The 27,583-nt window shown below is 44.4% G+C and overlaps 1 protein-coding gene across 2 annotated transcripts in view; it reads right to left on the reverse strand.

Moving 5' to 3' along the window:
* Nucleotides 1-27,583, reverse strand: part of NR5A2 (nuclear receptor subfamily 5 group A member 2) — a 121,899-nt gene that overhangs the window by 45,869 nt on the left and 48,447 nt on the right. For both annotated transcript variants that reach the window (XM_069459744.1, XM_069459742.1), the window contains one exon: nucleotides 4,772-4,891. In XM_069459744.1, coding sequence (XP_069315845.1) covers nucleotides 4,772-4,891 — 120 coding nt within the window. The remainder of the gene's footprint in view (nucleotides 1-4,771; nucleotides 4,892-27,583) is intronic.

Here is a 27,583-nt window from a genome sequence, read left to right on the forward strand (position 1 = left end):
CAAACTCCAAGTAGCAGTCTCCTGACTGTCCCCTTCATGTTTTCAACTCAGTCTGGCCTTTTTCTTCTTCCTCTGCTGTAACAAACTCACCACGTGATTTACAGTGAGCAGAAGACTAGACCGTGGGGCACCAGAGACCTCGCGTCCCCCACGAGGGATGTCCAGAGGGCTGCTAGGAAGCGGTGTGGACACCACACACCTGCTTTCAAGCCAACCCAAGATCGCTGTCTGGGGCTCCCACTGAGTCAGGACTTTGGCCCCGATGCTGTGCACTGAGGCACATTTAATATTACCATTTGCTAATCTGGGAGTATTGAGTATAAACATTTTCATTTGTTCCCGAAGTAATCATCGTGGGGCAGTTGAGAAAATGCTACAGGGAAACCTGGGCATTTATGAGGGGATTGAGAATCCCGTACTTCTTCTGGTTGAGGCTAGAAAGGGTGGAGGGGGCTTCTCTACCCTGAGAGGGATTTAAGCTCTGCTGTCTGCAAAGGAGGGCTCAATCGAGCACCCTCACCCTAGGGGTAAGGCACTTCCTTGTAGAAGCTGAGTTGCCTGGACAGCTTTGAATGCCCATCTTGTTCCTCTTGCACTTCCTCCTCTGAGCTTTCCTCAAACCTTATCTGACCCTGTGTCCTGGGCCCTTACTTGTGAGAGTGCTCAGTGGAAAGCAGTATGCAAAGGGCAGTCATTACAGTCATTGATTAGGTCGGTGAATTACGTTTCTTATCATTATTGCCTACAGGGCTGTGTCTAATTCTCCAGCTCCCCCCCCCCCGCCCCCGTCTTTGATTTCCCTTCATTTATCAAGCCATCAAATATTTTTGAACTAAATGAAAAATATTATTCTCTCCTATAGGTGACTGCCAAGCTGCCTACAGGGGAATTTTGCATGCTTTATTGGAATAATGCCATTTAATTCTTTGCCATGATATCAACAAGATGGCCTTGATACAAGGCATCATAGAAACAGACTTCTGTTGTTGTAAAGTTCACATTCTGCAAAAATCTATGGTAGTAAGTAGTAGGTCAATGTGTCTCTGGGGAGGATGAATTATTTTATTTTGAAAAGAAAAATATTTATTTAAAATATACATTTTCTCCAAAGATTGAAGAGAACTCGACAAAAACATTTGGTTTATGATGACAGACTTATCGGTGATTTTTTTTTTATTTCTAGTTTTGTCTTAATGCTGAAATAATTTTATAAGAGTAATAACGACATTAAAATTATTTCTGCATAATTTGAATTTACCTTTACCATGTGCTTATAATGTCACACTAAAAAAAAAAAAAAATCCTCCCAAAGACAAATTAAAAAAACACCAAAAAAATGTATGCAGTTAGTCTCAATAAAAAAGAATGAACTTGTTTTGCTTGGAAGTTCCATAGAGGCCGTTGTGCGCTGGACTGACACACGAAGGCCAAATTCACCACCTGCACCAAAGATGAGCTCTGTGTCATCTGGGAGCATCCAGAACAGCGGTGTGGCATGCTGGTGAGGAACACAACCTCTGGCACGAGCCTGCCTAGATCCGAAGATCTGTTCTACCACCTGTTCGTTGTGTTTTGACCTTGAATCTGCTGTGTCACCTCTCTTTGCCTCCGTTTCCTGATCTACAAAAAGGGGATCCTGACATTACTTCTTCACAGGGTGGTCAACTCCATCAGTGTCAGCCTGTGTGGGCCTGGCTGTGAGCACTTCTAATTTCTGTCAGCATTTTACAGGGCTATTTCCTGTCATTTTTACTGCAATTCACTCAGGTAGACAGCACCACAATCCCCACGGGACAGGTGAGGACACTGAAACTTGAAAGGGAAAGGGACTTGCTGAAGATGACATAGTTAGGAAGTCTTGGGGTGGGGACACGCACACAGGTTGTTCTGAACTAGATGCACATGGGAACCACACACACACACACACACACACACACACACACAGGAGAGAGCCAGCAGTCCGCACTAGTGAAGAAAACATACTTTACCCATAATTCAATTGTTATTAGACTGTAAACATAACAAAAAGGAAGCAGGTCTCTCTATTTTTTTTTTTTTTTTTGCTATTCTCCACTACTTACATATCTTTTCTTTTTTATAAATCATTTTTCTCCAGAATATTGCTTTACTCTTTCACTGAATACATTTCTTTCCTTCCTTTCGTCATGGTTTCAGTTACTTTCTTGAAATTGGTGTATGTCAGATAATTTATTATTGTTGGTTTGGTTGTTGTTTCCACCAAAATCCAGTTTCCCTGCCCTTGTGATCATGCAAGTATATATCGTTCTAAAAAAATTATACTTGAAACTTTCACATATCTCCCTGGGCCACAGCATGGGAAGCACCTACAGCAATAAAAGGAAATAAAAGGAAAACCATTGTTCCTATCCTGGCCCCATGAGAGTAAGTTGGCAGGTCTAAGAGGGTCTGGGTGAGATGTGGGGACACGGTGAGGATGACTCTGGGTCTGGAGACCCAGTTAACTTGTTTTAGGTGAGCAATTAGGCTGGAGCTAGGATAGTTCTTGTTTCGTACAATCCGCTAATATTTATCATGTGCCTACTAGAGTCAGCGTTTTAGTAGGTGCTGGGGGGATACAGGAGAAGCGTCTGTCTACGACCCTGCATTAAAATATCTTTCTCATTCTGTTAGAGAAGTCGTGTGCTTCCCAAACGTCTTCCTTTGTAGCACTTTTGCTTTCATCCCATGACATTGCAGGAAGCCCAGAGATAAGTTCAAATGTTTTGTCTAATTTATTCCACAAAATAAAATAAAGATGTCTTCACAGTTGCCACAAATGAGAATGCCTGACTGTAATTAATCATTATCAGGCCGTTCACTTGGATTGGATGGGGAAGACGCAGGGCGGGGCTGTGGCGGCCCGCGGCACACTGAACTCGGCACACCAAACTCGGGCAGCTGGAAGAATACAGCCTGCAGCAAACATACAAGGAAAGGACTGTCTCTCCACCAGGGAGCTCCTCATTCAATTCTGATGGCAAAACACAAAGCAGCAGTGAGCAACACTAAAGACTATAATAGCATCTATTCCTTGACTGTTCTTGGTTTTGAAAATCAGAGAGGAAAGAAATGCACTTTTTCCACTTTTTAAATGGTAATTACCTTTACTCAGGAGCAGCACTTAAAGCAAAATGAAACGAGAAATACGAAGTATTTCTAAAGAGCAGAATGGAAGTGCTTTGAGAAAGAGCGGCACAAACCCATTTCATTTCTGAAACTCAAAAAGACATGAAATCAAATTAATTTGTGGGCCGAGACCTGGACTTCTAATGCAGCTCCTCGCTGGGCAGAGGTGGGAGGAATACCTTGTGACTAGACTCTGAAAATGGGTACATTTCCTCCAAAGACTCGGGACACAGGATGAAAACGCTAAACAAACATTTGAAAGCACAGGAAGTCAGACCCATTGAGACTTCATTTGCTCGTCTCAAAAGCTTCTCCCATGAGAAGGGCAGAAAGCAGGGACCAGATAGTGACGGAGATGCTCCAATTGATCCAATTTGCAAAAACTCTAAGATGGTACTTGCCTTTAATTTGATGGGGGAAATTTGATTTATTAATAATACAGCAAATGATGCGGACACAGCCTTTCACTGCCAAATATGCACTGCTGTGCCTTCACAGCACATAAACGTTTATGGCTGGACGTAAAAGATCACGGTGCCTGGGTGCTGAAGTCACCACTGCTGAACAACGCAGCGGGGCCCTGAACAGGCCTGACGCACAGGGCTGAAGGAACCACAGGGTTCCGTGCATTTATCTGAATACATTGCGTGTAGAGTGGAGGCTAAGCAACCGCAGGGCCTTGCCCGAATCCTGGCATGTTGGAATTAGGTCCATTAAGTAGACTCTCCGTTTCCCAAGACATCCACAAAGCTGTCTCTCCTTTGTAAGTCTTTGCTCAAACGTCACTTTGCAAAAAGGCCAAACCCACCCTTTCTATTTAACAAGGCAATCCACGAGCCACACCACAACACACATCTATGGATGAATGACGATTTCCCTTTACCTGGCCATTTTTTTTTTCTTTTGTTCAATAGCACTTTAACCTGTAACATATTACAGGTTTGTTTATTGGGATTATTGTTTATTGTCATTTCCTCCCTACTGCAACGTTAAGTTCCACGAGGGCAGGAATTTCTTTTTTTTTGTTCACTAATATATGCCAAAGCCCCAGAAACGTGACTAGCACATAGTAGGGAGTTCAATAAATATGTGTTGATTGAACAAATATCTACTCAGAAAGGAGCAGGACTTCACAGCAATCTTTTCTGTCTCTTGCTTTTGAATGACGGGATCTGGGAAACTGCAACTCCCATCCCGGCTGCCTCGCCTTCATTTCAATCAGTCTCTTCTACCCATGTTGTTCCAAAATAGTAAGGATTCCGCAATTTACAGGGTTGTAAATAACTGACGAATAAATATGGTAGGTTAATAAAGAAGCTAGAGGAAAAAAAAAAAAACCCTGGTACTCATCATCGCTTTTGATCTAGCGTTGCTCAGACCCTTGTAAGCAGGACTTCCAATCTCCGCGGTCTGCGGGCGGCAGATGCTCACGATTCTGTCTGCTTTTACAAGTTTAACTGTAATCACCGGAGCAGGGACAGAGTGCACCGGGTCATCTTTTCTAAATTATGTGCAGCCAATCTCTCCCTTTCAAAGCCCAAGAGTGCTTCTGACCTAGTTAAATTCCTGCCATTCTGAACATGCTTAATAAAAAGACACTTTTTTCTTGGGTCTCCACACTCACTTGTTGCCCAGTAACCAGGAAGATCGATCCTTCTTTTCCATGGACCACTTGTCGGTAGATGTGGTCGAGGATTAAGAGCTCGCTCCAGCAGTTCTGAAGCAGCTTCATTTGGTCGTCAACCTGTAAAAGAAATAGACACAATTGACACAGGTATTCACTGCTTTTTCGTTTTCGCGTGATTTTTGACACAAGAGGACTACGTATAAGCAAGGACGTCTCCACCAACGGTCGCCAAAGTGCAGAGGCTCAGAATTCACATCGCTGCTGCTGAAGGTCATAGTCTTCATTTGGACAAATACTTAAGCCACATATAAATACTTAACCTAAGTATAATCGATGGACTGCTAGGAACAGGCACTCCGTTAAATTGGTCTGTCTGACATTGATAGAGCTATTAGAGTTTGGTTGAGGGAGACAGAGGCGCCTCAGACTGTCCCCGGTAGACCCCGTTAGAAGGAGCCCAAAGTGCCCACGCTTACGTATCGAAGGGCTCATAGAGTACGTTGCACTGAAGCTGAACGAGTATATAGATATTAACAACCGCCGAACCCAGAGGATTTACATACACAGCCCAGCGACTTCCGGAGACAAAGGCACCTGCCGTCACTTGTCATCGGTGCTAACGGGAAGTCCAGGCTGTGCCGAACTCTGCACAGAACACACCACGCGTGGCCTCAGCACCACCCTGAATTTGTTTTTTATGATTTCGACAGTTTTCCCACAGACTCTCTAAACTCTCTTTATCTGAAAAAGGGGCCAAGAACAGCATAGTTCAGTCCCGCACAGGACTGCTGTCAGGATTAAAATGGAAAGTGCCACGTCACCATGGGTGTTGGACACACGGTCCGTCTTGCCCCCCAGAGCGCCTCATTCTGCAGTGACGAACACACACCTGTCTCGTGCTCGCTCCCCACACCCACGGGCTGAGCACGGACGACACATTGATCCCCTTCAATGCTTTTGTGTCCATTTACTTTTCATTCTGTCATGTTCACCAGTCAAAAATCTTCGTATACGCAGATGCGGTGGCCATGTTTGGACATACATCATGCACTTATGAAAACAATACCGGGCACATTTTTTAAAGAGTTTTTGAGTATTATTTTAGATTTTACTCACGGGACATGTCTGTGAAGTTAGCAGAGCTAGTACCATTCAATTTACAGATGAGAAAATGGGGTCTCAGAGAGGTTTAGGGGTTTGCCTAAAGCATTTTCTTCCTTTCTCTCACAATCTAGGCTGTTTCCAAATTACATGAAGAGGTTCTAGAATTTTCTAAACCAAGTAAAATTTAATTCACTTTACCAAATTCTTTTTTTTCCTTCAGCTGCTTGAATAAGAAACCAAATTCATTTTTAAGTGGCCGTTACAGGACTCAGAATAGTTGTCACTGATACGTTACTAGTGAAGGAGCTCGTGGCTAACTTTATTCCCGTAAGTCCAGTAGGACCAGAGTCAAGAGAGCACTGAACTCAGAGTGAAAACGAGGATTTGAGGGGCGGCTCTCTACTTCCCCGCTGTGAGAGCAAGGCTCAGCCACTTCAACCTCAAGGTTTATTTTCTCTGCTAAAAATACGTAAGGTGGGTCTCGTTGTGAAGATGAAATGAGAGAGCGGATGGGAAAGCCTTGTGCAAAGTGTAAGGCGATATACAAACGAAGAAACAAACAGAAAGCTCTCAACTGGAAGACCATATAAGTTAAGGAAAAAAGCAATTGCAGAGATCGAAGCTACAATCAAGATCTGGGACCAGGAAAAGGCATCCCCAAGCGTGTCACCATCACAAATATTTCAAACCAGTATGTCTGCTCTGACCAAAAGAACTTCATTCATTAAGTAAATAGCAATTTTTGAGAGCCAATTATTTAGTGGGTACGAGTGCCAGGCCCTGGGATATAATGATGAATGAGATACACACAGTTCCTGACCTTGTGACAATTACTCCCATAGGACACTATCGTGGTTTAGTTGACAGTAATTCACTTGTTTCTCTAGAGGACGGTCTCCCACGTGTTGTGTGGTATCACAGTTCAGGCTGTGGGCAGCAGCTTATGTAGCTCTGTCTACCCAAATGTTCTCTGCAAATAGCTGACTCAAGCAGCCGTGGCCTCATGTCCTAGCAACATGCATGTCGTTGTGCCCAGACCAGATTCCAGGAACTGTTTCTTGCAGAGGCTAAGGAATGATTTCAAAACACAGTGCACTTTGCTCCTCTGGGTTTTATGATATTCTCAGACACTATCAACTTCTTATTTCAAACTTATCAGGCTGTGATGGCAATTTGGTTTCATTATGCATGTTTTTCCCTGTGATGTGAAGCATTACTTATTCATTAAGCATTTTTTTCACGGAAGCCCAAAATACTGTACTTTGAAATTATCTCCCCAGAAACAATTACCATCCGTGTGAATGTTGCACAGAATCCCCAGATGGGGGAATGTAGACTCCCCCGTGTCCATTTATAGATGTCTAGAGGGGATTCCAGGTTAAGAACCTATTTACACAGCAAGAAAAGTTATTATTGTCTGCTGTCCATGCAGAAAAGGAGAACAGGTGAATGAAAATTAAGAGAAGCATCTCTTCTGGAGCCAGCTCACCCAGGGGTCTTCCTCTCCATTTGCATTTGGTGGTTCCTGTCCTTCACATGGAACAGGACAGCAATGGATACGGTGAGAGTTTGACACAATTAAGCCATATTAAAATTATTGGGCAAGAATCTGACTTTTCCTAGCCTTCTTTTCTGTTAGGATGTTGACGATGTGCTTCCAAAATCTGGGCCAGGCATGGTGGCTCACGCCTGTATTCCCAGCTGTTTGGGAGGCCAAGGAGGGATGATTGCTTGAGGCTAAGGGTTCAAGACCAGCTGGGGCAACATAGTGAGATCCTGTCTCTATTAAAAAAGAAAGAAAAAAAGAAAGACAGACAGACAGACAGACAGACAAAATCTGCACATTCCCTATTGCTCTGCTTCTTTAGAAATTGCAGTAATAGGTGAAATTGAGCATGGCTATTTCCCATAAGTAGTAATTCATTTTGTGTTGTTCATTTCTCTCTCTGTGTCTAGCAGAGGATCTCCCGTCATCTCCCTGTTTTCACAAGGTGTTGTGATTGGTACCTGTCTGCCCTCCTTGAGGGCACTTCCAAAGCACCTGGCAAAAAAGAAGCATGTAATAAATGCTTGTTACAAGGAACAAATGATTGAATTACCTTCGCTACTGGAATTTTCTGCTTTTCACCTGCACATCTCTGGTACCCAGCCCATGATGTAAATAACCCACTCCTTCAGTGTCTGTGGAATGAACGATCATCTCGCCACGGCAGTGACCGCATCAGCAACTTGCATCTGACCCTTCTCACACGTGCCCCGCAGGTCCGCGCCCACAGCTGGCCCTTGGTAAAGACTTGGTGACTGATTGTAATTTTAACACCCCTTCTGAGCAATTGATTCCTTGTTTTAATACTCTCCGAGGAGGTCTGCCTTGCCCACAGTCCATTTCATTATTTTCCATAATTGATTATGTGATATTTTATATTATCTTGAAATTGGTGAGTGTGCATCTTTACAGTGCTTTGGATGACATAGTTTCATGCAAGTCTATGAATAAAAGGGCAGGCTAAACATGATGGCCAACTTGTTCCCTGTCTCTAGATCAGAAATGATGGCAAATTGGAAGTTTTTTGTTTTTTGTTTTTTTCAATTAAAACAAACCGAGTGGCCGGCGCGGTGGGTGGCTCACGCCTGTAATCTTAGCACTCTGGGAGGCCGAGGCGGGTGGATCGTTTGAGCTCAGGAGTTCGAGACCAGCCTGGGCAAGAGTGAGACCCCGTTTCTACTAAAAATAGAAAGAAATTATATGGACAGCTAAAAATATATATAGAAAAAATTAGCCGGGCATGGTGGCACACGGCTGTAGTCCCAGCTACTGGGGAGGCTGAGGCAGGAGGACTGCTTGAACTCAGGAGGAGTTTGAGGCTGCTGTGAGCTAGGCTGATGCCACGGCACTCTAGCCCAGGCAACAGAGTGAGACTCTGTCAAAAAAAAAAAAAAACCCAACCCAACCCAACCCACAAAACACAACACCAAGTTATAAGAGAAGGTAGATTAGGGAAAGGGGAGAAAATTAATCTACTTCTTTTGAGTAAATTCTGCAGGTATTACTGCCGTCAGTAAACAATTCACGGTGGCATCTGGGGAGCCCAGCAGGGGACCAATGGAGTTCCATTATGTATCAAAACCTCTCACTAGTGGTTGGCAACGCCACCTCATATAATCCTGTGTTATCAGCATAATAAAAGGAGGCACTTATCTCGGAAACCTAGTTACTCATCGGACAAACTATTTATATAGATGTTACAGATAAGAGTGTAAAGGAACACAAGTCTCATATTGTTATGAAGCACAACTTCCCACAACCCAGAATGTTAATCATTAGAAACTTGTGCTTTCTCATTAAGAGGAGTGAATTTGGCAAACAATTAGAAGAAGAATGCGTAGCTCTTTCTCAAGCCCACATTTAACTTACCAAACACTTTCTGTTACTCCCTTCCCTTTACTTTTTGACAGCCCAGCAAGTGAGTCGTCACTCACTTTCCCTCTTTCAGAGCCTTTTTTAAATTGGCATCATGAATCGCTGTGGTAAAGCTTTATGAAAGATACTGTTAGAGAAACTTTCTACAATACGGGCTGGTAGTTTAAAGTGGACATAAACCCATTTCTTGTTTCTGGTCATTAAATTTGGTGTGTCGGGCCTTGTGATACAAACTTGAGGGAAAACACATTCCTAAAATACAATCCCTGCCTTCAAGAAACTCACACGAATGAGGAGACAGAAGCGTGAACCTGTTATTATAACCCCCCAGTGCCCAAGGGGGGGGGGGGAGCAGTTCCTACTACTCCAATTCCTGCGGGGACTTCCCGGGGGTCAGAGAAGGATACATTTAACTTTGCAGATTACTTAATAAACTTTTTTTTCTTTCTCAGTATCTCCTATTACAATAACTCTAGGAACAAAGTCTAATTTTTTTAAAAAACTACTCAAAGATGCTTCAGAATCATTGCAGAGGGAGTCTAGCTATTTTTCTTTTTTTCATTCTGGCAAAAACAAATTCTCAGTATAAAGATAAACATTTAAAGTGATGAATATCCCAGTTACTCTGATTTGATTATATGACTGTATCTAATTTTCACATGTATGCCCAAATTACATACCTAGTATGTATCAATTTTAAAATAATTAAACAAAAAAGGAAAGAAAATCCCGAAAGATGGGGTTCTGTGTCTTTTTGTGTCAATGATGACATTTATAGAAGTGTATTTTGAAGATTAGAGAGAAAAGTCAAAACCCAAATAAGTTAAAATCAACTTCAGTCTTAATGGGAGTCTGCGCTGGGCAGGACAGACACATAACTGCTTTAATCCTTCACTGTTTTTATCAAGAACGTGATGATTATCTGTAACCTGTATGATAAACTGCTACAAAGTCCAAGAAAAAATGATTTCACATTAACAATGATTAAACAAGCATTAAAAACAATAGTGTACAAGAGAACCAACAGCCAGTAAAACTCCCTAGTCAATTGTTGCAATACCCAATAGATTTATAACCAGAAGTTCTTCCCACCCTGAGATAACTGGAAGTGATTCCAGTGCGCTTTCTGATTGGGTTGTGGTTGATTCATAATACAAAGTCCTACCTGTCAACTCTTCACCAGGGAACCAAGCTATTCTGGCTCCTTTCTATGATTCTGCAGTGGAGCAACAAAAGACTTTTCCTTCCTGGGATCTGAACTCTCTTTCAGATGAATGAAAGAAACCTTCTGGGGTTTTCACTCATTTCGCCTCCCATCTAGGGCATGACCGATAGTCTCCCAGAGTCTAGGACCTACATAGTCTACCTGCGTCTGTCTCTTGCTCTAATGCATCAAACACACAATTAATACAATTATCTATTTTGGTCATGCTATTCCTTTGGACATGAACCTCTTCCAAATTCCTTAGACTTCCCGTCAAAGATCTCCACCAAACCAGAGCTCTCTAGCCAGTTATGCTGGGCATAGATTACCCGTGTGCCTACTGCTCCTCCAGCCTGGGTTGGCCTGGGGCAGCCAGAAGCTGGGGGCAGCTGCCTCTGACCGTGAGCAGCCTGCTCTGTTTATACCGGTGGGCCAAGTAAACACTATAATTTTCTTTTCTTTCTTTCTTTTTTTTTTTTAAGACAGAATCTTGCTCTGTTGTCTGGGTAGAATGCCGTGGCATCAGCCTAGCTCACAGCAACCTCAAACTCCTGGGCTCAAGGGATCCTCCTGCCTCAGACTCCCAAGTAGCTGGGACTACAGGTGTGTACCACCATGCCCGGCTAATTTTTTCTATATTTAGTAGAGACAGGGTCTCACTTTTGCTCAGGCTGGTCTCAAACTCCTGACCTCAAGTGATCCTCCTGCCTTGGCCTCCCAGAGTGCTAGGATTACAGGCATGAGCCATATCTTGTTTCATGGCATCCTAGTTCTTTGGCAGACATTGCGTATTTGCTGTTATCTTGCTTATGACTTGCTACTACTGCTATTAGGAAACACATACTGGTATCAGTCACTGTTTTAAAATCTTTAAAAGCATGAGCTTATGTGAACATTTAATCTTCACAACTCAAAGAAGCAGGACTTACTATGATCCGCATTTTACCAGTGAGAAAACTGAGACATAAAGGTTAAGCAACTTGCCAAATGTCACACAGCTAGTAAGCAGCAGAACCAGGACTTGAAGAGTTCATCACTATAGCGATGACACTAGGATAGTATTACCCCTTACCTAGAATAAGCAGCAACGCCCTCAGAAACCACTGCAAAAGCTGCCTCCTTCATTCCGCCCTGATCAGCTTCATCCCATGCTGGTCATTCTTGCCTTCTTGCAACATTTTGTAACAGGTTAACCTACATTAGTTGATTTGGGTTCTGCAAAATTCTTAGAGTAGGGTTTCAAAACTTCAGTGTCTACAGACTTTGAAAATTAAATTATATGGAATTATCTTTCACTGTTGTAGAGACCAGATTTTCAAAAACATCATAAATTGGGAATGATGCCTAAACTGGAAGATTTAGGTGTCATCTCCTAAACAGAGGTTTAGGGGAAACAGCTGTTATACAGCTGATATCCTTAATCTGCAGGGAAATGGGGCCACCTCAGTCCTGCCCCGTCTTCCCACAATTAGGTATAAAGTGAACGACGAGAGCGGCAGTGGGGAAATGAACGAGACAGCTGTTGGCGGGAGGAGACAGAAAACAAAGCAGACAGGTCCTCTCCTTCCTTAGCAGCTCAACTCAGACTCACTCAGTCCAGGCCATCAGGGGCTCGGACCTCAGGAACCCCTAAGGGACCCACTCTGTGACCCGGTACAGCAGTGGGCATTCAGCCACGACGAGTGTTCAGAAACAGGCTCATCAAACCCTCTGTTCGGGAAGTCACAGGACGGTATGATTTGTGTCAGAGAGCCTTTCATCAAAAACTACTAAATTTCTTTTAAAGTCCAGTGTTTGCAAATGTAAGTTTCATTTATCCAGAACATTCATAAGTATGGTATACCTATTTCCCAGGGATGCTGAATACAATATTACTTTATATAAAGATATGCTCATGTCAGATATTAAATGTCGATTTCTTCGTTTATATAAATGTGAGGTAATTACATAAGTGAGAGTCACTTTTGAGGTTTAGAGTAGTGTACGCCAATGTCACAGATCACTGTGAACAAACAGATCATCACCAGAGTATCTAATTTAGTAAACTTCTTTTGAATAAAACTGGGGCTACCTTCTAAGAATTTGTCAAACCAAAGGACAAATGTTGGCCAGTTTTTATTCCTCCTCTTAACCACATTTCAAAAAGCTTCTTGTTGAAATATCAATTAATTAGAAGCTAATGGCAAGTTCATCCTATTTGGGGGGTTGAATAGGAATTTTCACACAGCAGTTCCAGTAGACTTCTCTGTTTCTTAAGTTTCCACAAACAGCCACATATAATCCACAAGATCTGATTAAGGTGGGCATTAAAAGGTAATGAGACAATTTTTGGTTGTGACTTATGGAATCGGTCTCATTCCACTGCTTCAGAGTCAAAGCGTGTAGATATGGGAACACACAGGAGGAAGGTGGGGTCGCTGCCACTCCTAGAAGGTCAGCTCCGCCCACATGTCCCCTGAGAGCCGGCACTGATGTGACGATTCGGCTAGGCTGTCAGGGTGACTCTTCCATGGTGTTGCAGTCTTTAGCAGAGTCAAGAATATAGCAATTAGTATATTGATGAACTTCACGGCCAAGACGGTGTCTGATTTTTTGAGACTGGTATTGAAAAGGATGGTTTGTATAAGGGCATGGTTAACCTAGGAATCATCCGTCTTCCCCGATTACGGTTCTGCCCCAGTCAACAATCAATCAAGCAGCACGTGACAGTGCCGGGTGCTTGAGAAATGAACGCACGTAAGACCTAGTTTGGATCCTCAAGGAACTTATAAATGAATCGAACGAACAAGGCAACCCACCAAAATAATTAGCGCACAAGGAAGCATACAGAGTGTTAATAATTCTAAAATGAATACACACACGCACACACACACAACATCCCATCCTTTAAAAAAGATTTGGGGGAAAAATAAGCAAATAAATTAAAAAGATTTGGAAGCAGTTTATAGCAGTTTACATGCACACGTAATAAAAGATGAATGAAGTAAGTGAAGAAATGGAGATAAAGGAAAAATAAAGGTAGGAAAATAAATCAAAACTGAGATACAGGGTTAGCCCCCAAAATAAGCTCCACGAGGGTTGTTTCAGTTGTTGGAAATGGGCCACAGTTTGGTTCCTTGTAGCAAGAGCACCACTACTCCATGATTTGTAGCACACATGAGATAAAACCAAAGCAGTTATGTGCAAAACAGCTTCTGCTAGTACTGGATTCGAGAGAGAAAATCTCTGTGGGTTTTCAAGGATTCTAGATGATTCTGTAAACTAGGCTCTAACAGCATCCTCACAGCAGATACAACACTTAGCTTCAAGGAGAGTATCCCGCTCAACGCCTTCCGTGTAAGTTGAGGGCATGTTAAGAAGAGCCAAGATAATTTCATCCTTGAACACAACTTTCTAGTGTTTTATTCTAAAGACAAACTGAGACAATCCAGAAATCAAAGGCCAGCACGGTGGCTCACGCCTGTAATCCTAGCACTCTGGGAGGCTGAGGCGGGAGGATCACTTGAGCTCAGGAGTTCGAGACCAGCTTGAGCAAGAGCAAGACCCCATCTCTACTAAAAAATAGAAAAAATTAGCCAGGCCTGGTGGCACATGCCTGTAGTGCCAGCTACTCGGGAGGCTGAGGCAGGAGGATCCCTTGAGCCCAGGAGTTTGAGGTTGCTGTGAGTTGGGCTGATGCCACGGCACTCACTCTAGCCCGGGCAACAGACCAAGACTCTGTCTCAAAAAAAAAAAAAAAAAAAAAAAAACAAAGAAAGAAAGAAAGAATCCAGAAAGGAAGCGAGAAGGCGTGTATTTTAGGCCCCTTCACTAACATCAAAGTCGAGGACCATTAAACAACCGGAAAGAAACACATGGCTTGGAGCTCGGCGGAGTCCTGGGCCCCCACCATGACACTCTCACCCAGCAGGTACCTTTAGGTAAAGAACTCAAACCCCACAAACCTCAGCCGCTCCCAGAGCCGTTGATTTCGTCAAACGAGATCAGTGTAATGTGCCCGGCTCAGCGACCAGCGCACGGCGGACACCCCATGCGTAATAGTTAAATGGAAATCTAAATAAGTAAGAGGCGGAAAAATATGAAAGGTGCTAAATGAAGAACAAAGGAAAAACTTTCAGGTGATGGAAAAGGTTGATGGACTAGAAAAGAAGTATCTTAAAGTAGATTAATGTGAAATATTTTTCGGTGACGTCTTTTGCTGTTGCATTATGACCACGACCTGTTTCCTGTTCTCTCGTTTAGAAATCTCTTCAGTATTACTAAAGCAATGTTTCACATGTCTGACCTGCCAGATAACATTCAAGTAATGAAGACAAGATCCTTTTAAGCATGCTACATTGTCTTCTGGAGTGCTTGACATGTCAAAAAAGCATTTGTGAATAGGAGGGTCATTTCTGTGGCAGGGTGATGGGGTTATGTTTGTAATTCTCATTTTGCACACACCGCCTTAAAGGCGACAATGCCACCAGGCAAAGGAGAATTCCAGGTGTGCAGCAGGCCCGTCACCTGCACATCAGTGATCACGGCACAAATTAAGGAGGGTTTCGGTGGCCTGACAGCTTGAGAAATGGATGCGCAGTCCCTGGCACAGCGGGACGAAGACGACAGGGACAGGGTGGGAGATATTCCACAGGGCGTGCTCTGTGGCTCCTTCATGCAACTTCTTCCTTGATAGATTGCATTTCAAAGGCAGAAGAAGTTTATGGAGGCTAACATGTCCTTGAGTCCTTTTTGGCTGGCCGCTTCAATCAGGCAGTTGGCCAAAGAAAGGAGGAAAGAACCCAAGTGGCCTCAATATCACTCACCAAAAATACAACTGAAATTAGGGCAGAGGAAAAGGAGAGGCCCCCGAGGACTGTCCGGCGATGGGAATTCTCCGGGTCTGACGGCTCCTGGGAGAAGTCCTCTGCTCGGTTCTCCCGAGGGACAAGCAGAAGACCTCTCCCTTCGCACAATTTAATTCCCCCTAAACATCACAACGCTACACATACGGTCTATCCCTTCAGAAATCCCCAGAAATGGATTCGTCAAATGCAGTGGCAATTGAGGATGGAGCTCTAGGGGCCGGGAGTTTGGCTCCCAAGTGCAGAAAGGTTATTTCTAGGTGAACCGAGCAATTGTTGCCTCGAGAGGACCTTCTCAATGGTGCACGTGGCAAGTATTCATCCCAGGGCTCTAAACACACTAATCGCTCCTATCTGACTTCCGGTCTCTCTCGTAACCTGGATGAAGGACACCCCCATACTGTTACATGCTGAATCACACCCTGGACCCGGGCTCACAGCAGGTGCTTAATTAACATTTGCTAGGGCAATGCTGAAAGCATCTAGTAACTACATTTTGTTCAACTACATCATGTTGCAGAAGAGGAAACTCAAGCTGGGTGGGCTGTGGTTTACCTGAGGCTACCCAGGGGTCAGAAACAAGGTGGGAATCCAGGTGTCCCAAATCCAGCCCAGGGCTCCTCCACCATGCCTCCGTCCCATAGAATAAAGAGCACTCTTCTTATTTTTCTCTCTGCAAGTTTATTTTTTAATATAGTATTGCCCCAATTTCTTTCCTGCAAGGAAATCCATTAATGGTAATTCGATTTCTCTATTTCAAATGTAAACGAATGTGTGACCTGGGAAATAAAGTCCTTCGGAAGTTTGCAGCGAAAGACAAAACCACAGACACTGAGTGACAGAACCTTGGACTTGGCGGGATATAACGTCGAGACAGACGCTCCTTCCCATGTGGGGGAAAGACAGAGGGTGACTTGGGAGGGGGCATGAACTGAGAGACCGAGCGCTTTGTTTAATCCCCAAAGGAGTCAGATTTGTGTCCCAGCTAAGGGAAGAGTAAGGTTCTTCTGGGTAAATTAGAGTCAAAATCAAAATGGAGGAAAGGCCGAGAAAAAAGGTCTTCATATTTTTGGAAATCCACAAATTATATGATATGATTGACTAGATACTTCTTGCAAGATAGGTAGGCAAATAATAATTTGTTCTTGGGGACTTTTTCCTAGTAGCTCACATAGAACGTGATCAGAACACGGGAAGGGCATGGAAAGGCACGTTGGTCCAGAGTGAGCAGCGCTCTGCCGGCAGTCTCGGGGGGCCGCCCTCCCCCAGCTGTCCTCACGGGGCAATGTCTGGGATCAGCTCCCCTCCCTCAGCCTTTCGGCTCTGCACCCCTGCACTGCGACGCCCCTGCATTCTTGGTGCCCCTGTGGGGTCCTCACCAGACAGCTCCTTCCTGGCCTGGCCCAGGCCCAGAAGACCCGGAGGCGAACTCCTGGCTGCCAGTGGGCCTCCTTCCCATTGCAGGTAGCTCAGCTCAGCGGGGCGGAGTATAGGACCCCCCAGCCCACACCGTAGGGCCCAACCCTAAAAATGAGGGACACTCTTGTCATGGAAACACTGTTCACCAATACTGTCAGGCAAACGTTTTGACCCCATTTTTAGTGCCCCTGTTCTGGCCAGAAACGGGACAACATCCTATACAAGCTGCAAGCTAATGGTTTTGGAATCAAAATCACCTGAGCTAGGGATCGAGCCCTACCCTACCTACCTCTATCGCACCTGCGTGAAGAGGGTACCCCTTGGCAACGTACCTCCCATCACCTACACTTTCGTATCCTTTCTATTCCTTATTAAGGGAGAAGAACACGCGTGACGCTGCACTGCCCCCCTCCTACCCAACACACACACCCCCGCACACTCCCTAAGACACGGGCGTTGCCCTGCTGAACCTGTCCCCATGAGGCGAGGACTCTGTGGGCCAGTCCCAAGCCAATCCCTTTATGTCTTCCATACTTCGAGACAGTCTTTCCTTTCTTCACTCTTAGTAAACCTCTACAACTACTGGTATATCTGACTATAAAGAGGAAAGATAGCACATCAAGATCCATGAGGATTTATGGATAGCACAGCTACTCCGATATACAGAACACAAGTTCCTGCAAAGAAGAGGTGAAATGCAAGGTATTGGATTCCATGTTCCCAATTAGTCTCATCATAAACTGGCAGGAATGTCCTTTGCATTAAAGGACTGCATGTCTAATAGAGGGGCCTGGGGAGGGAGCTCTTGTTTTTCTTCCCCCCAAAAAGGCGGGGAGGGGCGGAGAATGCGAGAACCGTATTCTTCTTCGTTGCCTCTGGGCGTCACATGATAACAAGCTACATCCGATTCATAGGGTTGATTTGGTGTTTACTCCAAGTATGGGTCACTCAGAAAATGGACATAATATTTACAGAAAGAAATTACAGAAAGAAATTGTTTCCATTTTCCATGTGCACACAGGGTTCACTGAAGCACAGTATTCTGAGAGAGAAGAGCCGTGAGGGCCTGTCTTTCTAGAGGTTTCCTCGTGGTTTCTCAGGCACAGCCTCGCTCATGCGGTCACGTGTTCCGAGAAACGTGTCCTCGGGCCATTTTGTCACGGAACATCACAGAGTGTCCTTACAGGATCCCAGAGGGTGTGGCCTACTGCACACCTGGGCTACCTGGTCTAGGTTGTTCCTCCTAGGCTACCAACCTGCACGGCGTGTTACTGCCCTGAACACGGCAGGCAGCTGCTACAGAAGGGTAAGTATTTGTGTCTCTACACACAGAAAAGGCGTAGTCAAAGTGCAGGACTGTGGCCCACGGTCACAGATGCAGTCCGTTGATAACCAAAACCTTCCACGGCGCATGACTGTACCGCATACCTGGTTTTTCGTTGACGGGCTGCTGCTGCAACCGAGTGAGCTCGAGGGCTGTTCTGTTGGAATGGGCTGGTTGATCCACGTTAAACAAGAAGGAATTCAGCCAACGCATGAAGTCGATTAACTTTTTAGCTGAACTGACCGACAGCTCCCAGCACGTGCAGACAGGTGCAGGCCTAGAGAAGGGGTGTTGCCACACGCTAATCCTGCCACCGTCTGTCTTCACGCAGCGTGGACACAGTGTGTGAAGGAAGCAGCATGATGCTGTGCAAGCAGACTGATAACCGGAGTCACAAAAGGGCAGCCCCATGAGCCTAAGTTTTAAAGATCAGTGTGTCCCATGTCCTTGTCCTAATGAAGCTGGCCGTCACACACGAGACAGGAAGCCAAAGGTTTCCAGGTCCCACCTGCAGTACTTTATTACTTTTTTATGACCCCTTAGGACTCGTCCCTGCCAGAAATTATTTTAAAAATCTTTCTTGATGATGGTGCAGGACCTTTCCCTAGAAAATACCAAATAATAGTCACAACCCACGCATAGGACAGAGTGTCTAACAATATTCCACCGACGCACATCTAGCCAGGTGCTCAAGGCCAGCTGAATTTGTGCGTTGTTGTTCTACACCAGTTCCCTGCAGTCTCGTTCAGACGTGTCCGAACCGCCTGCGGATCTCTCAGTAGTGGCCCCCGCCCGGCGGTTCGGACCCAGGACCCCGGCATCTCATTGCTAATTCATTTGTGCAAGAGGAGCTCAGAGAGAGCCTGGCTGAGAGGTAAAGTATATCCTCTTCCTTCTTGTGACCTTCTGGCCTTTGCAAACGTAGGGGACAGAAGATGTATGTCCTAAGATTTGGAAACTTACAAAGCTGTCCATCTTCGTGTTGTATTTAATATATTCCTCTATGTTGTTCTCTATCTATGAAAGCTCTAGAAGAACACTACTCTTCCTGAAAGTTCTTTTGGTGACCAGTAAATCTAACTCTTCATCCATTTAAAAAGTCTATTTTCCTTCTGAGAAACAGTCACATTTTGACATTCAAAGTGGTATTTCATAGGTGTCTATTTTAGAAATACCCATCCCAAGAATGAGGTTTGAGTCTATTTGCAAAAGCTTAGCCTACGTGTACTTGTCTCAGACTCAAGCTTCACACTTTTCTTAAGGCAAAATTTGGTTTAAAAACTAGGACTATGAAGTCTAGGAAAAGTCTATGAGTGCAAAGCCACCTGCTCATGGCTGTGCACAGCACTGTGCTGGGGTTGGAAGGGAGTCGAGGGTGAAGAGCAAACACTTCTCACTGAGCTTATAACCAAATGGAATGAAAATACTGAGGCTTGGGGGGACGTGGAGGCTGCTGTTTTCTCAATATCCAGTTTCTCTTGAAAACCACGTCTGAGGGTCAGAAGGGCTCTGACTGTGCCTGTCTCCAGTCTGAATGCAGAATCCACACATATTTTTTAATGGGCAATGTCTGACTTGTTGGCTTGGTTCTACCTCATTTTTAGAATTCACATGGCCCATGACTTCCAGGAAGAAGCACCCCACCTGGATTCCCCAAGCCACTACGTCCTCGGTGTTTCTGCACTTACACAGGAATGGCAGCGAGTTGTGACAAAAAGGAACAGAGGCGGGGAGACTCCTGAGTCCTAAAGATCACACAGAGCAGACGCCTTTTTAATTAAGAAAAGAACTATGTTTTCATAATGTTAATATGTTACACTTTAAAGCAAGCCATCTCTCTATATTTAGACAAATTTAACTCATACTTTGAGCACACAGGATTGATAAAAACTACCGAAGAACAACAACAAACCCCACAGTAAAAAAGCAATGCATTCCTTTTAAAACTTTTTTTCCCACGTAACTGATACACAAGTACCGGGAACCAAAAGGACCACCCTAAAGGAGGACGTAACGTCCACTTTTGCTTTGGGTGGCGGCCCTGCCAGGCCCCTCGGGCTCAGACAGCGTCCATCTCTGTTCACACGCGAGCCAGCCAGTTCCAAGCGGGAAGCACCAATGCGCTATCGGATCAATACGGTGAAGTATGGAGATTGATCTCATCCCAGAGTCAGTGCATTAACGAGCTCCTCTGCATGACCTTTGCCCAGCGGTACAAATTATATATTCCACCGCAAACCGCACTCTTGAATGGGGACCTTTGGTCTTTGCTTGACTTCCATAAAGCACAACTGCAGGCTGACCTCAAAGATGACTGCAAAACTTGGAGTGTATCTTTTTTACTTGCTAGGAGGTCTTGCAGAATTAGTATAGAATGCCTGATATTGTGAACAAAATAGCATAAATACACGCTTTTAAAATAAAGCATATTCTTTTAAGAAGCATGTTGTTTGTTTTTTTACTAAACGTGCTGAATATGTATCTAAGCCAGAAACCCTATTAATAGCTTCACTTAATTTTCTCGTTTTAAGAGTTCAGGGAGCTACAACTATGCTCAAGATCCGTCTGTGCTTCTCCAACTTTAACACACCTGCAACGCGAGTCGGGGTCTTGTTCAAATGCACACTGTGATTCAGCAGGTCTGGGGACTTTGATTCTGCGTGTTTAAACGTCTGAGCTGTGAAGCCAATGCTGATGGTTCATGTACCACGCTTTGAATAACAAGCTCTAAAAAATGCCAGCGAATAATATGTTCCCCCTCTATACACGCACGTCTGGGCACACACACAGTCACACACCCACCAAAACCTTGGGTGCAGGAACATGGGATGAGAACAGTAACTGATGGCACAGGGCAAACACCTGTGGAATCAGACAGGTCTGATGCAAACCCCGGGCTCCACCAGGGGCCAACAGATCGGTGTGAACTTGGGCAAATGACTGAACTCCCTAAGCCTCTGCTTATTCCGGCTGCAGCAAAATTCTAAGTAATATTGATTCTCCCCACCCTCCCTTATTGTATTGAGATAATGCATGAATAGACCTCTAGACAAAGCTTGGGTTCAATAAATGATACCCATTATTACAGCGCATCACTGTTTTCCTATAAAAGTCAGATCTAGTTCCTAAGCCCCAGCTCAACCAAAGAATACAAAGCAAGTAAGGAGTCCAGTGAAAATGATAACCAAAGCAACAGCTCCAGGCTTTTGTGTGGACGTGGTCTCCCTCGAATTCTCTTATTTGTCTTCGGGGCCAGACACAAAGACACTGCAGCTGTTGAAGAGGCCCCGAGTGATCCTGACCCCAGAAAGATGAGTGCAACGGTACGTACCCACTGCCCCTTAAAGGCAACTCTATGCGATCAAAGCCCAGGATGGCACCAGAGCACAGTTAGGACAGTGCTGAGGTTCTCGGAATTTCTATCTCGCCCCAGGGTGATTTATTATGTGCTGGGGAGAGAGAGAAGGCTGACAGGCAGGGAAGGCCTGTGTCTATGTGTCAGTGACCTACACACACATCCGTGCTGGCCCCAAGCTGTCCTGGCCTCTCCTGGCCCCCAGGAGAGCTGCTTCACAGCCACGTGTAGAGAAACCCCAGGGCACTGAGGTTGTTCCCATGGGCGTCTCTCTATCACCACTCCACTTACTTGCTGATTTGAAAATTTCAGTTTGGGAAATGCATTCAGTTGGCACTAATCTTTAATCCCTATGAAAGTGCAGATACCAACAAGAGTGATTTTTTTGTTTGTTTTTGAGACAGAGTCTCTCTGTGTCACCCCAGGCAGAGTACAGTGGCATCATCATAGCTCACTGCAGCCTCAAACTCCTGGGCTCAAGTGATCCTCCTGCCTCAGCCTCCCGAGTAGCTGGGACTATACCCACACGCTGAGACGCCTGGCTAATTTTTCTATTTTTAGTAGAGACGGGGTCTTGCTCTTGCTCAGGCTGGTCTTCGAACTCCTGAGCTCAAGCCATCCTCCTGCCTTAGCTTCTCGGGGTGCTAGGATTATAGGCGTGAGCCACCGTGCTTGGCCAAGAGTGATAATATTTAAATGAGTGGTTTTACAAGTGTGGTCTGAGGGTCCAAGAGGTTAGAACTATTTTTCCAATTATGCTAAGATTTGCCCTTTTGACCCTCCGCCTCCCATGAGCTTATAGAAGTTATGGGATGTAATGACATCATCCCTCTGGTGGCAAAATGGAATGTGTGCTTGTGAAGGCTTGTGTTTTAACCACTTCTCAGATTTTAAGTCCTAATATGTTAACATTGATAGTCAAAACTCATATAAAGTAGAGGACTTTGGAGTCCCCAGTCATTTTCAGGTGTGTAAAGTGTCCTGAGACCAAAAGGTTTGATGACCATTACTTTGAATCAATACCAATCACTTGCCATATTGTCATAAATGAATTCCTGACATGTTAAAAATTGTGTGGCATAATGACTGAGTTCACATCTCTGTGCTAGGGTTTGCTGGAGGAAACAGGGACGAGTAAGGGGAGAGAAGAGTTGGGGAGACAGACATATAAGTAACACAAAACAGGCTGGGAGAAAGGGTGCAACTATGGTCACCTTATGTTCCAGATTTTGCCAGACAGTCCCCAGTCCCAGGAATTCCGTGACTCCATTTAGACTTGTCAGATCAATGGCTTTGAGTCTGAGGGGTGGGTTGGGAGATAGTGATGATGGGCTACCCAATTGAGGAGTTCTAAATTCTCCTATATATGCCATAGAAAGTTGTAAGTGATACGATCAAACCAGAAAACCCGGGATAAGAACTGCCAAGAATTTGTTATTTGGGAGTACAAGAAAGAAACTAAGTTGCAGGACTAAAGGAGGCTTTTTGGAGGCGATGATCATTTACCTCCTCAGCAAGCGATTCGGAATGCCGCTGTGGGATCCGGAAGCGAAGACGCAGCGCAACTGTGCTTAGCGGTGAAATCACTAAGAACATGTAGATGGGAAAGAAAGGGAACCAACGACGGAAACTCAGAGGAATCTATGGCTTAAGGGTGGGTAGTGGGAGAGGAGCGAGTGAAGGAATGTAGCAAGGAACAGTAAGAGAGAAATACTGAGCAGTGACCAAGAAGTCTGGGCCAGAAGGAGTTTCGGGGGTGCGAAGATGGCCAGGGATGAGAAATGGACAGAGAGGGTACGGGCTGAGGAGACCTGGTCGCTGGTGACGTTCGGGGTGCGGGAGAGGCGTTTCTCATGCCAGAGTGCACGTGCAGCTTCCTCGCCGCCTGGCTTTGTGACCCCATCCCACAGTGCTAGCTGTGGGGGTGCCCAGGAGAGGGGGTGGTCAAGGGGCAAAGGTGCCATGATCAGAAAAGACAGGACAGTGACAGACACACGAGGGGGTAGCAGGGGAGTTTTGCACATACGTGTGGACTGATGAGAGCCCGTGGAGTGGAAAGGTTTAAAATGTTTTTTTTTTTTTTTTTTGAGACAGAGTCTCACTTTGCTGCCTGGGCTAGAGTGAGTGCCGTGGCGTCAGCCTAGCTCACAGCAACCTCAAACTCCCGGGCTCAAGCGATCCTCCTGCCTCAGCCTCCCGAGTAGCTGGGACTACAGGCATGCACCACCATGCCCGGCTAATTTTTTGTATATATATATTTTAGTTGTCCATATAATTTCTTTCTATTTTTTTTAGTAGAGACGGGGTCTCACTCTTGCTCAGGCTGGTCTTGAACTCCTGAACTCGAGCGATCCACCCGCCTCGGCCTCCCAGAGTGCTAGGATTACAGGCGTGAGCCACCGCGCCTGGCCAAAGGTTTAAAATGTTACCAAGGGATGAAACGATACACAGAAGTGAGAGAAAGTAGAACGGAGACGCAGAGTGGGACAGTTAGAAGAAGGGACCCCTCAAACACCACAGGAGGAAGACTGGCTACTGAAGCGAAAGCACAAATGCAAACCTTGCTCGACAGCGGGTTTTGAGAGGAAGTGACCGTGAGCACGTGTGCACGTGTGTGTTGCCGCAGAGGGTGTGTGTGTTGTGGGGGAGGGGGGAGGGGAGGGGGCGTGCGCATCGGAAGAGGAAGGTTATGCTCGTGCCTACAGCAGAGCAGACAGAGGTCAGAGCTAAAAAGCAGAAATAACCAGAATGAGCGTCTTCAGCTACTTCAGAAACCAAAATTTGTCTACCTTTCTTTGTCCCCCATTTTAACCCAGGTCAGGGTTACAGAGGAAAAAAAGTTTTTTTTTGTTGAGATTGTAGCCTCCTTAGGGGACTTCTGTTATTGCACTCCCCATAGTGTAACGTAATTGCCTGAGCTTTTTATTTCTAAAAAAGTTTCCAGAAGTCATTCTCTCCCCACCCCCTTACCTTTCCGTTAGTAACAGACTTGAATAAGACTTGTTCGGCACACTAGTGCAAGGCAGGCAGAGTGTCACTTAACAACAGCAAAAGAATCATATTGGACTCGAGTAGTTCTCCTCATTTTCTCCACCCTAACCCGGACCAGCGGGTCGGCATCTTTGCCCTGTAGGCAGATCGGCTGAAAGTCTCACCAACCACTCATGAGTAAAATGCCATCTCAGTCCTCTCTCCTTCAGAGGTGACCAGGGACAAACGGGGCCTTACATTAGGCTCAAGAGAAATGGGAATTATACAGACCGAAAAAAATTGTCTCATAGAATCCTATGTAACTATAGAGGATATCAAATGCACGTGGGTAAACACATTTGTTACTTTGAACAACAGATTATGTTGGTCTTTTGTAGCTGTTTCTTTACACTGAGCTGATGACACGTAATTCTTGCTTTGGGAATTTGAGATGCAACTTCAGGAACAGCATTCTAACACATTCCTCTACAAAAACTGCATCGGCACTCACAATTATACACGTGTACCATCCTCCTTAAGGGTAGAGACCATTTCTAATTCATCTGTCTACCCAGATTCTAGCACAGTGCACTCTACGAATATCACCTAATTTTTAAGTACCATTTACATTATATAATACCTCTATTTTATAGACAAGCATACTGAAGTTGAGAGTGAAGTTGTTTTCCCAAGAGCACAAGGGCAGCAAGTGACATGGTGGGGACTTGGGGGCATGTCTGTCTGACCCCAAAGTCTGTCTAATCTCCACACCAGGAGGCCTCTGTCGTGACAGGATGGAAGTACATCCAGCACCTTGTGCCAAGTCTAAACACCTGGGGAATGAATCAATACAGCACCAGGGACTTTTAAGCATTAATAAAGGAAGGAGGAAACTGACATTTCTTGAGTATATGTTATCTACCAGGAACTTGGTTTGTGTTAAGTCATTTACTCCCCAGTAAAATCTCTGAAGGAGATAACACCATGTCTTACAGATGAGGAAACTGAGCCCTAAATGAGTTAAGTAAAGAACCTCCAGGCCGGGTGCGGTGGCTCACGCCTGTAATCCTTGTACTCTGGGTGGCCGAGGCGGGTGGATCGCTTGAGGTAAGGAGTTCAAGACCAGCCTGAGCAAGAGCAAGACCCTGTCTCTACTAAAAAATAGAAAGAAATTATCTGGCCAACTAAAAATATATGTAGAAAAAATTAGCCAGGCATGGTGGCACATGCCTGTCGTCCCAGCTACTCGGGAGGCTGAGGCAGGAGGATCACTTGAGCCCAGGAGGTTGAGGTTGCTGTGAGCTGGGCTGACGCCATGGCACTCTAGCCTGGGCAACAGAGCGAGGGTCTGTCTCAAAAAAAAAAAAAAAAACAAAAAAAACCTCCAACTAGGAAAGGATACGTGCGTGTCCAGTTTCCACCCCTCTCGTTCCATCCTTCCTCCCCATCAGCAATCACCCTCCCTGGAGCCTCCCGGGGGCAGAGCCCAAGAGACTTTTGCTGCCTCTCATCTTCCTGTTTAAACGAGTCATTTGGTCCGGTACAGTCACATCTGGTACTAACAGCTCACAATGTGGCGCTAGGACAGAACTCTTAAGGCAGTAGATTTTAGCAGCGTTCAACTGACAGCATTAGTTTGTGGCTAGAAAACCTGATCTTCCTTTGGTAAATGTATTTGTTTTCCTGTTACATTTTATATTTATGGATATACTACACTTTGATACTGCATTTTTGTTATGCCAGAAATGCTTTTTGTTCTTGTATTATCGAATCAATGAATTAGGGAGAGGTTACTACAAAGGGATTAATGCATTTTTAATGAAACTGCATGATATAACTTGTTATTCACTAAGAATAATGGCAGATCTATGAAGTTTACAGGGATGAGAGCTTTGTGAGTTTATCTGAAAGCCGACATAATGGGTCTCGTTTAGCTGTAACGTGGAAAAATACTCTTAGAGATTCTAGCAAGCTTGAAAATCCTTTGTTGATTCATACGATTTCCACACCTCTCGGTGATCTTCACCTACATAAAGTCGGTAACTATCAATTTATTGTTAAAAATTTACTATTTTCCCCTTAAATCACTTCGGTTCATTTTGCCCTTGAGTCCAAGCTTCAAAAAGAAACACTAACTACTAAGATAATTCTTGAGCATATCCAGGAAATCTACTACACTGGAACCCACCCTATATACCATGTGGGAAAGCTGGAGAGATCTCTTGAAGGGTTAAACAAGAGTAGGGTGACTAGGGGGGAACCAGAAACAGAAACATTCCACTACTTAGATTAGGCTGGGCTGCTAATTTATAAGTGCTTTTTAATTGCTTTAGCGTAATTATTTTAAATGAAGATTCATAGTCCCTAAAATATATACCAAATAAAATATGCTCCTCAAATGCAGGGATTTTGTCTACATTTTTCATGCTGAATCTCTGAAGTCCTAAAATGTTACCTGGCATACAACTGACAATTGGTAAGTATTTACTGAATGAAATAAGGAATCTTAAGAATATCTGACCAACTTTATGATAATTAAACCGTACGTTATTATTTAACTGTATAAATGTAAGGCGATCTGGAGTTCATATTGCCTGGTAGGTCCTGGGGATACACACACAACCCTGTCTTTCATCATCCAGCGACAAGGAAGAGGCTGTATAGGAATGCACAGAACGCATAAAAATCCTTATCATCTCACCACTTGAAATGGTTTTTAAAATGTACACTCGCATATTTAATTTATGGATTATTTAAAAGTCATAAGAGAATTTAGAGCAAACATTGTATTGGGGTTACTTTGGTAACAAATGACAACATTTGTTACTTAAGAAGAGGCAATGGGATTTAATTCTTTAGGATGAAATGAAATGATGTGAATTTTAGAAATACGTAAATTGAGTATGATATATTCAATTAAAAAATTTTTCTTACTCTGCCCCTACCATATTTGCAAATATAAAGACAGTAAGGTCACAATTGTTGTTGATAGTTTGGTATCTGTAACCCATTGTCTCATTTAAAGTTGCTATTAGAAGTCTGAGTTCCGAAAAACTTATTAACTGGTAGAGAAATTGTGACTTTTTACCTTTAAATGCCAATAGATTTTTTTTTTTTTTAAATCAGAATTTCAGTCTAAAATCTTCTAGACTGAAAAACTCAGAGACA

Source organism: Eulemur rufifrons, chromosome 27 (genome assembly GCF_041146395.1).
Source record: "Eulemur rufifrons isolate Redbay chromosome 27, OSU_ERuf_1, whole genome shotgun sequence".
NCBI lineage: Eukaryota > Metazoa > Chordata > Mammalia > Primates > Lemuridae > Eulemur > Eulemur rufifrons.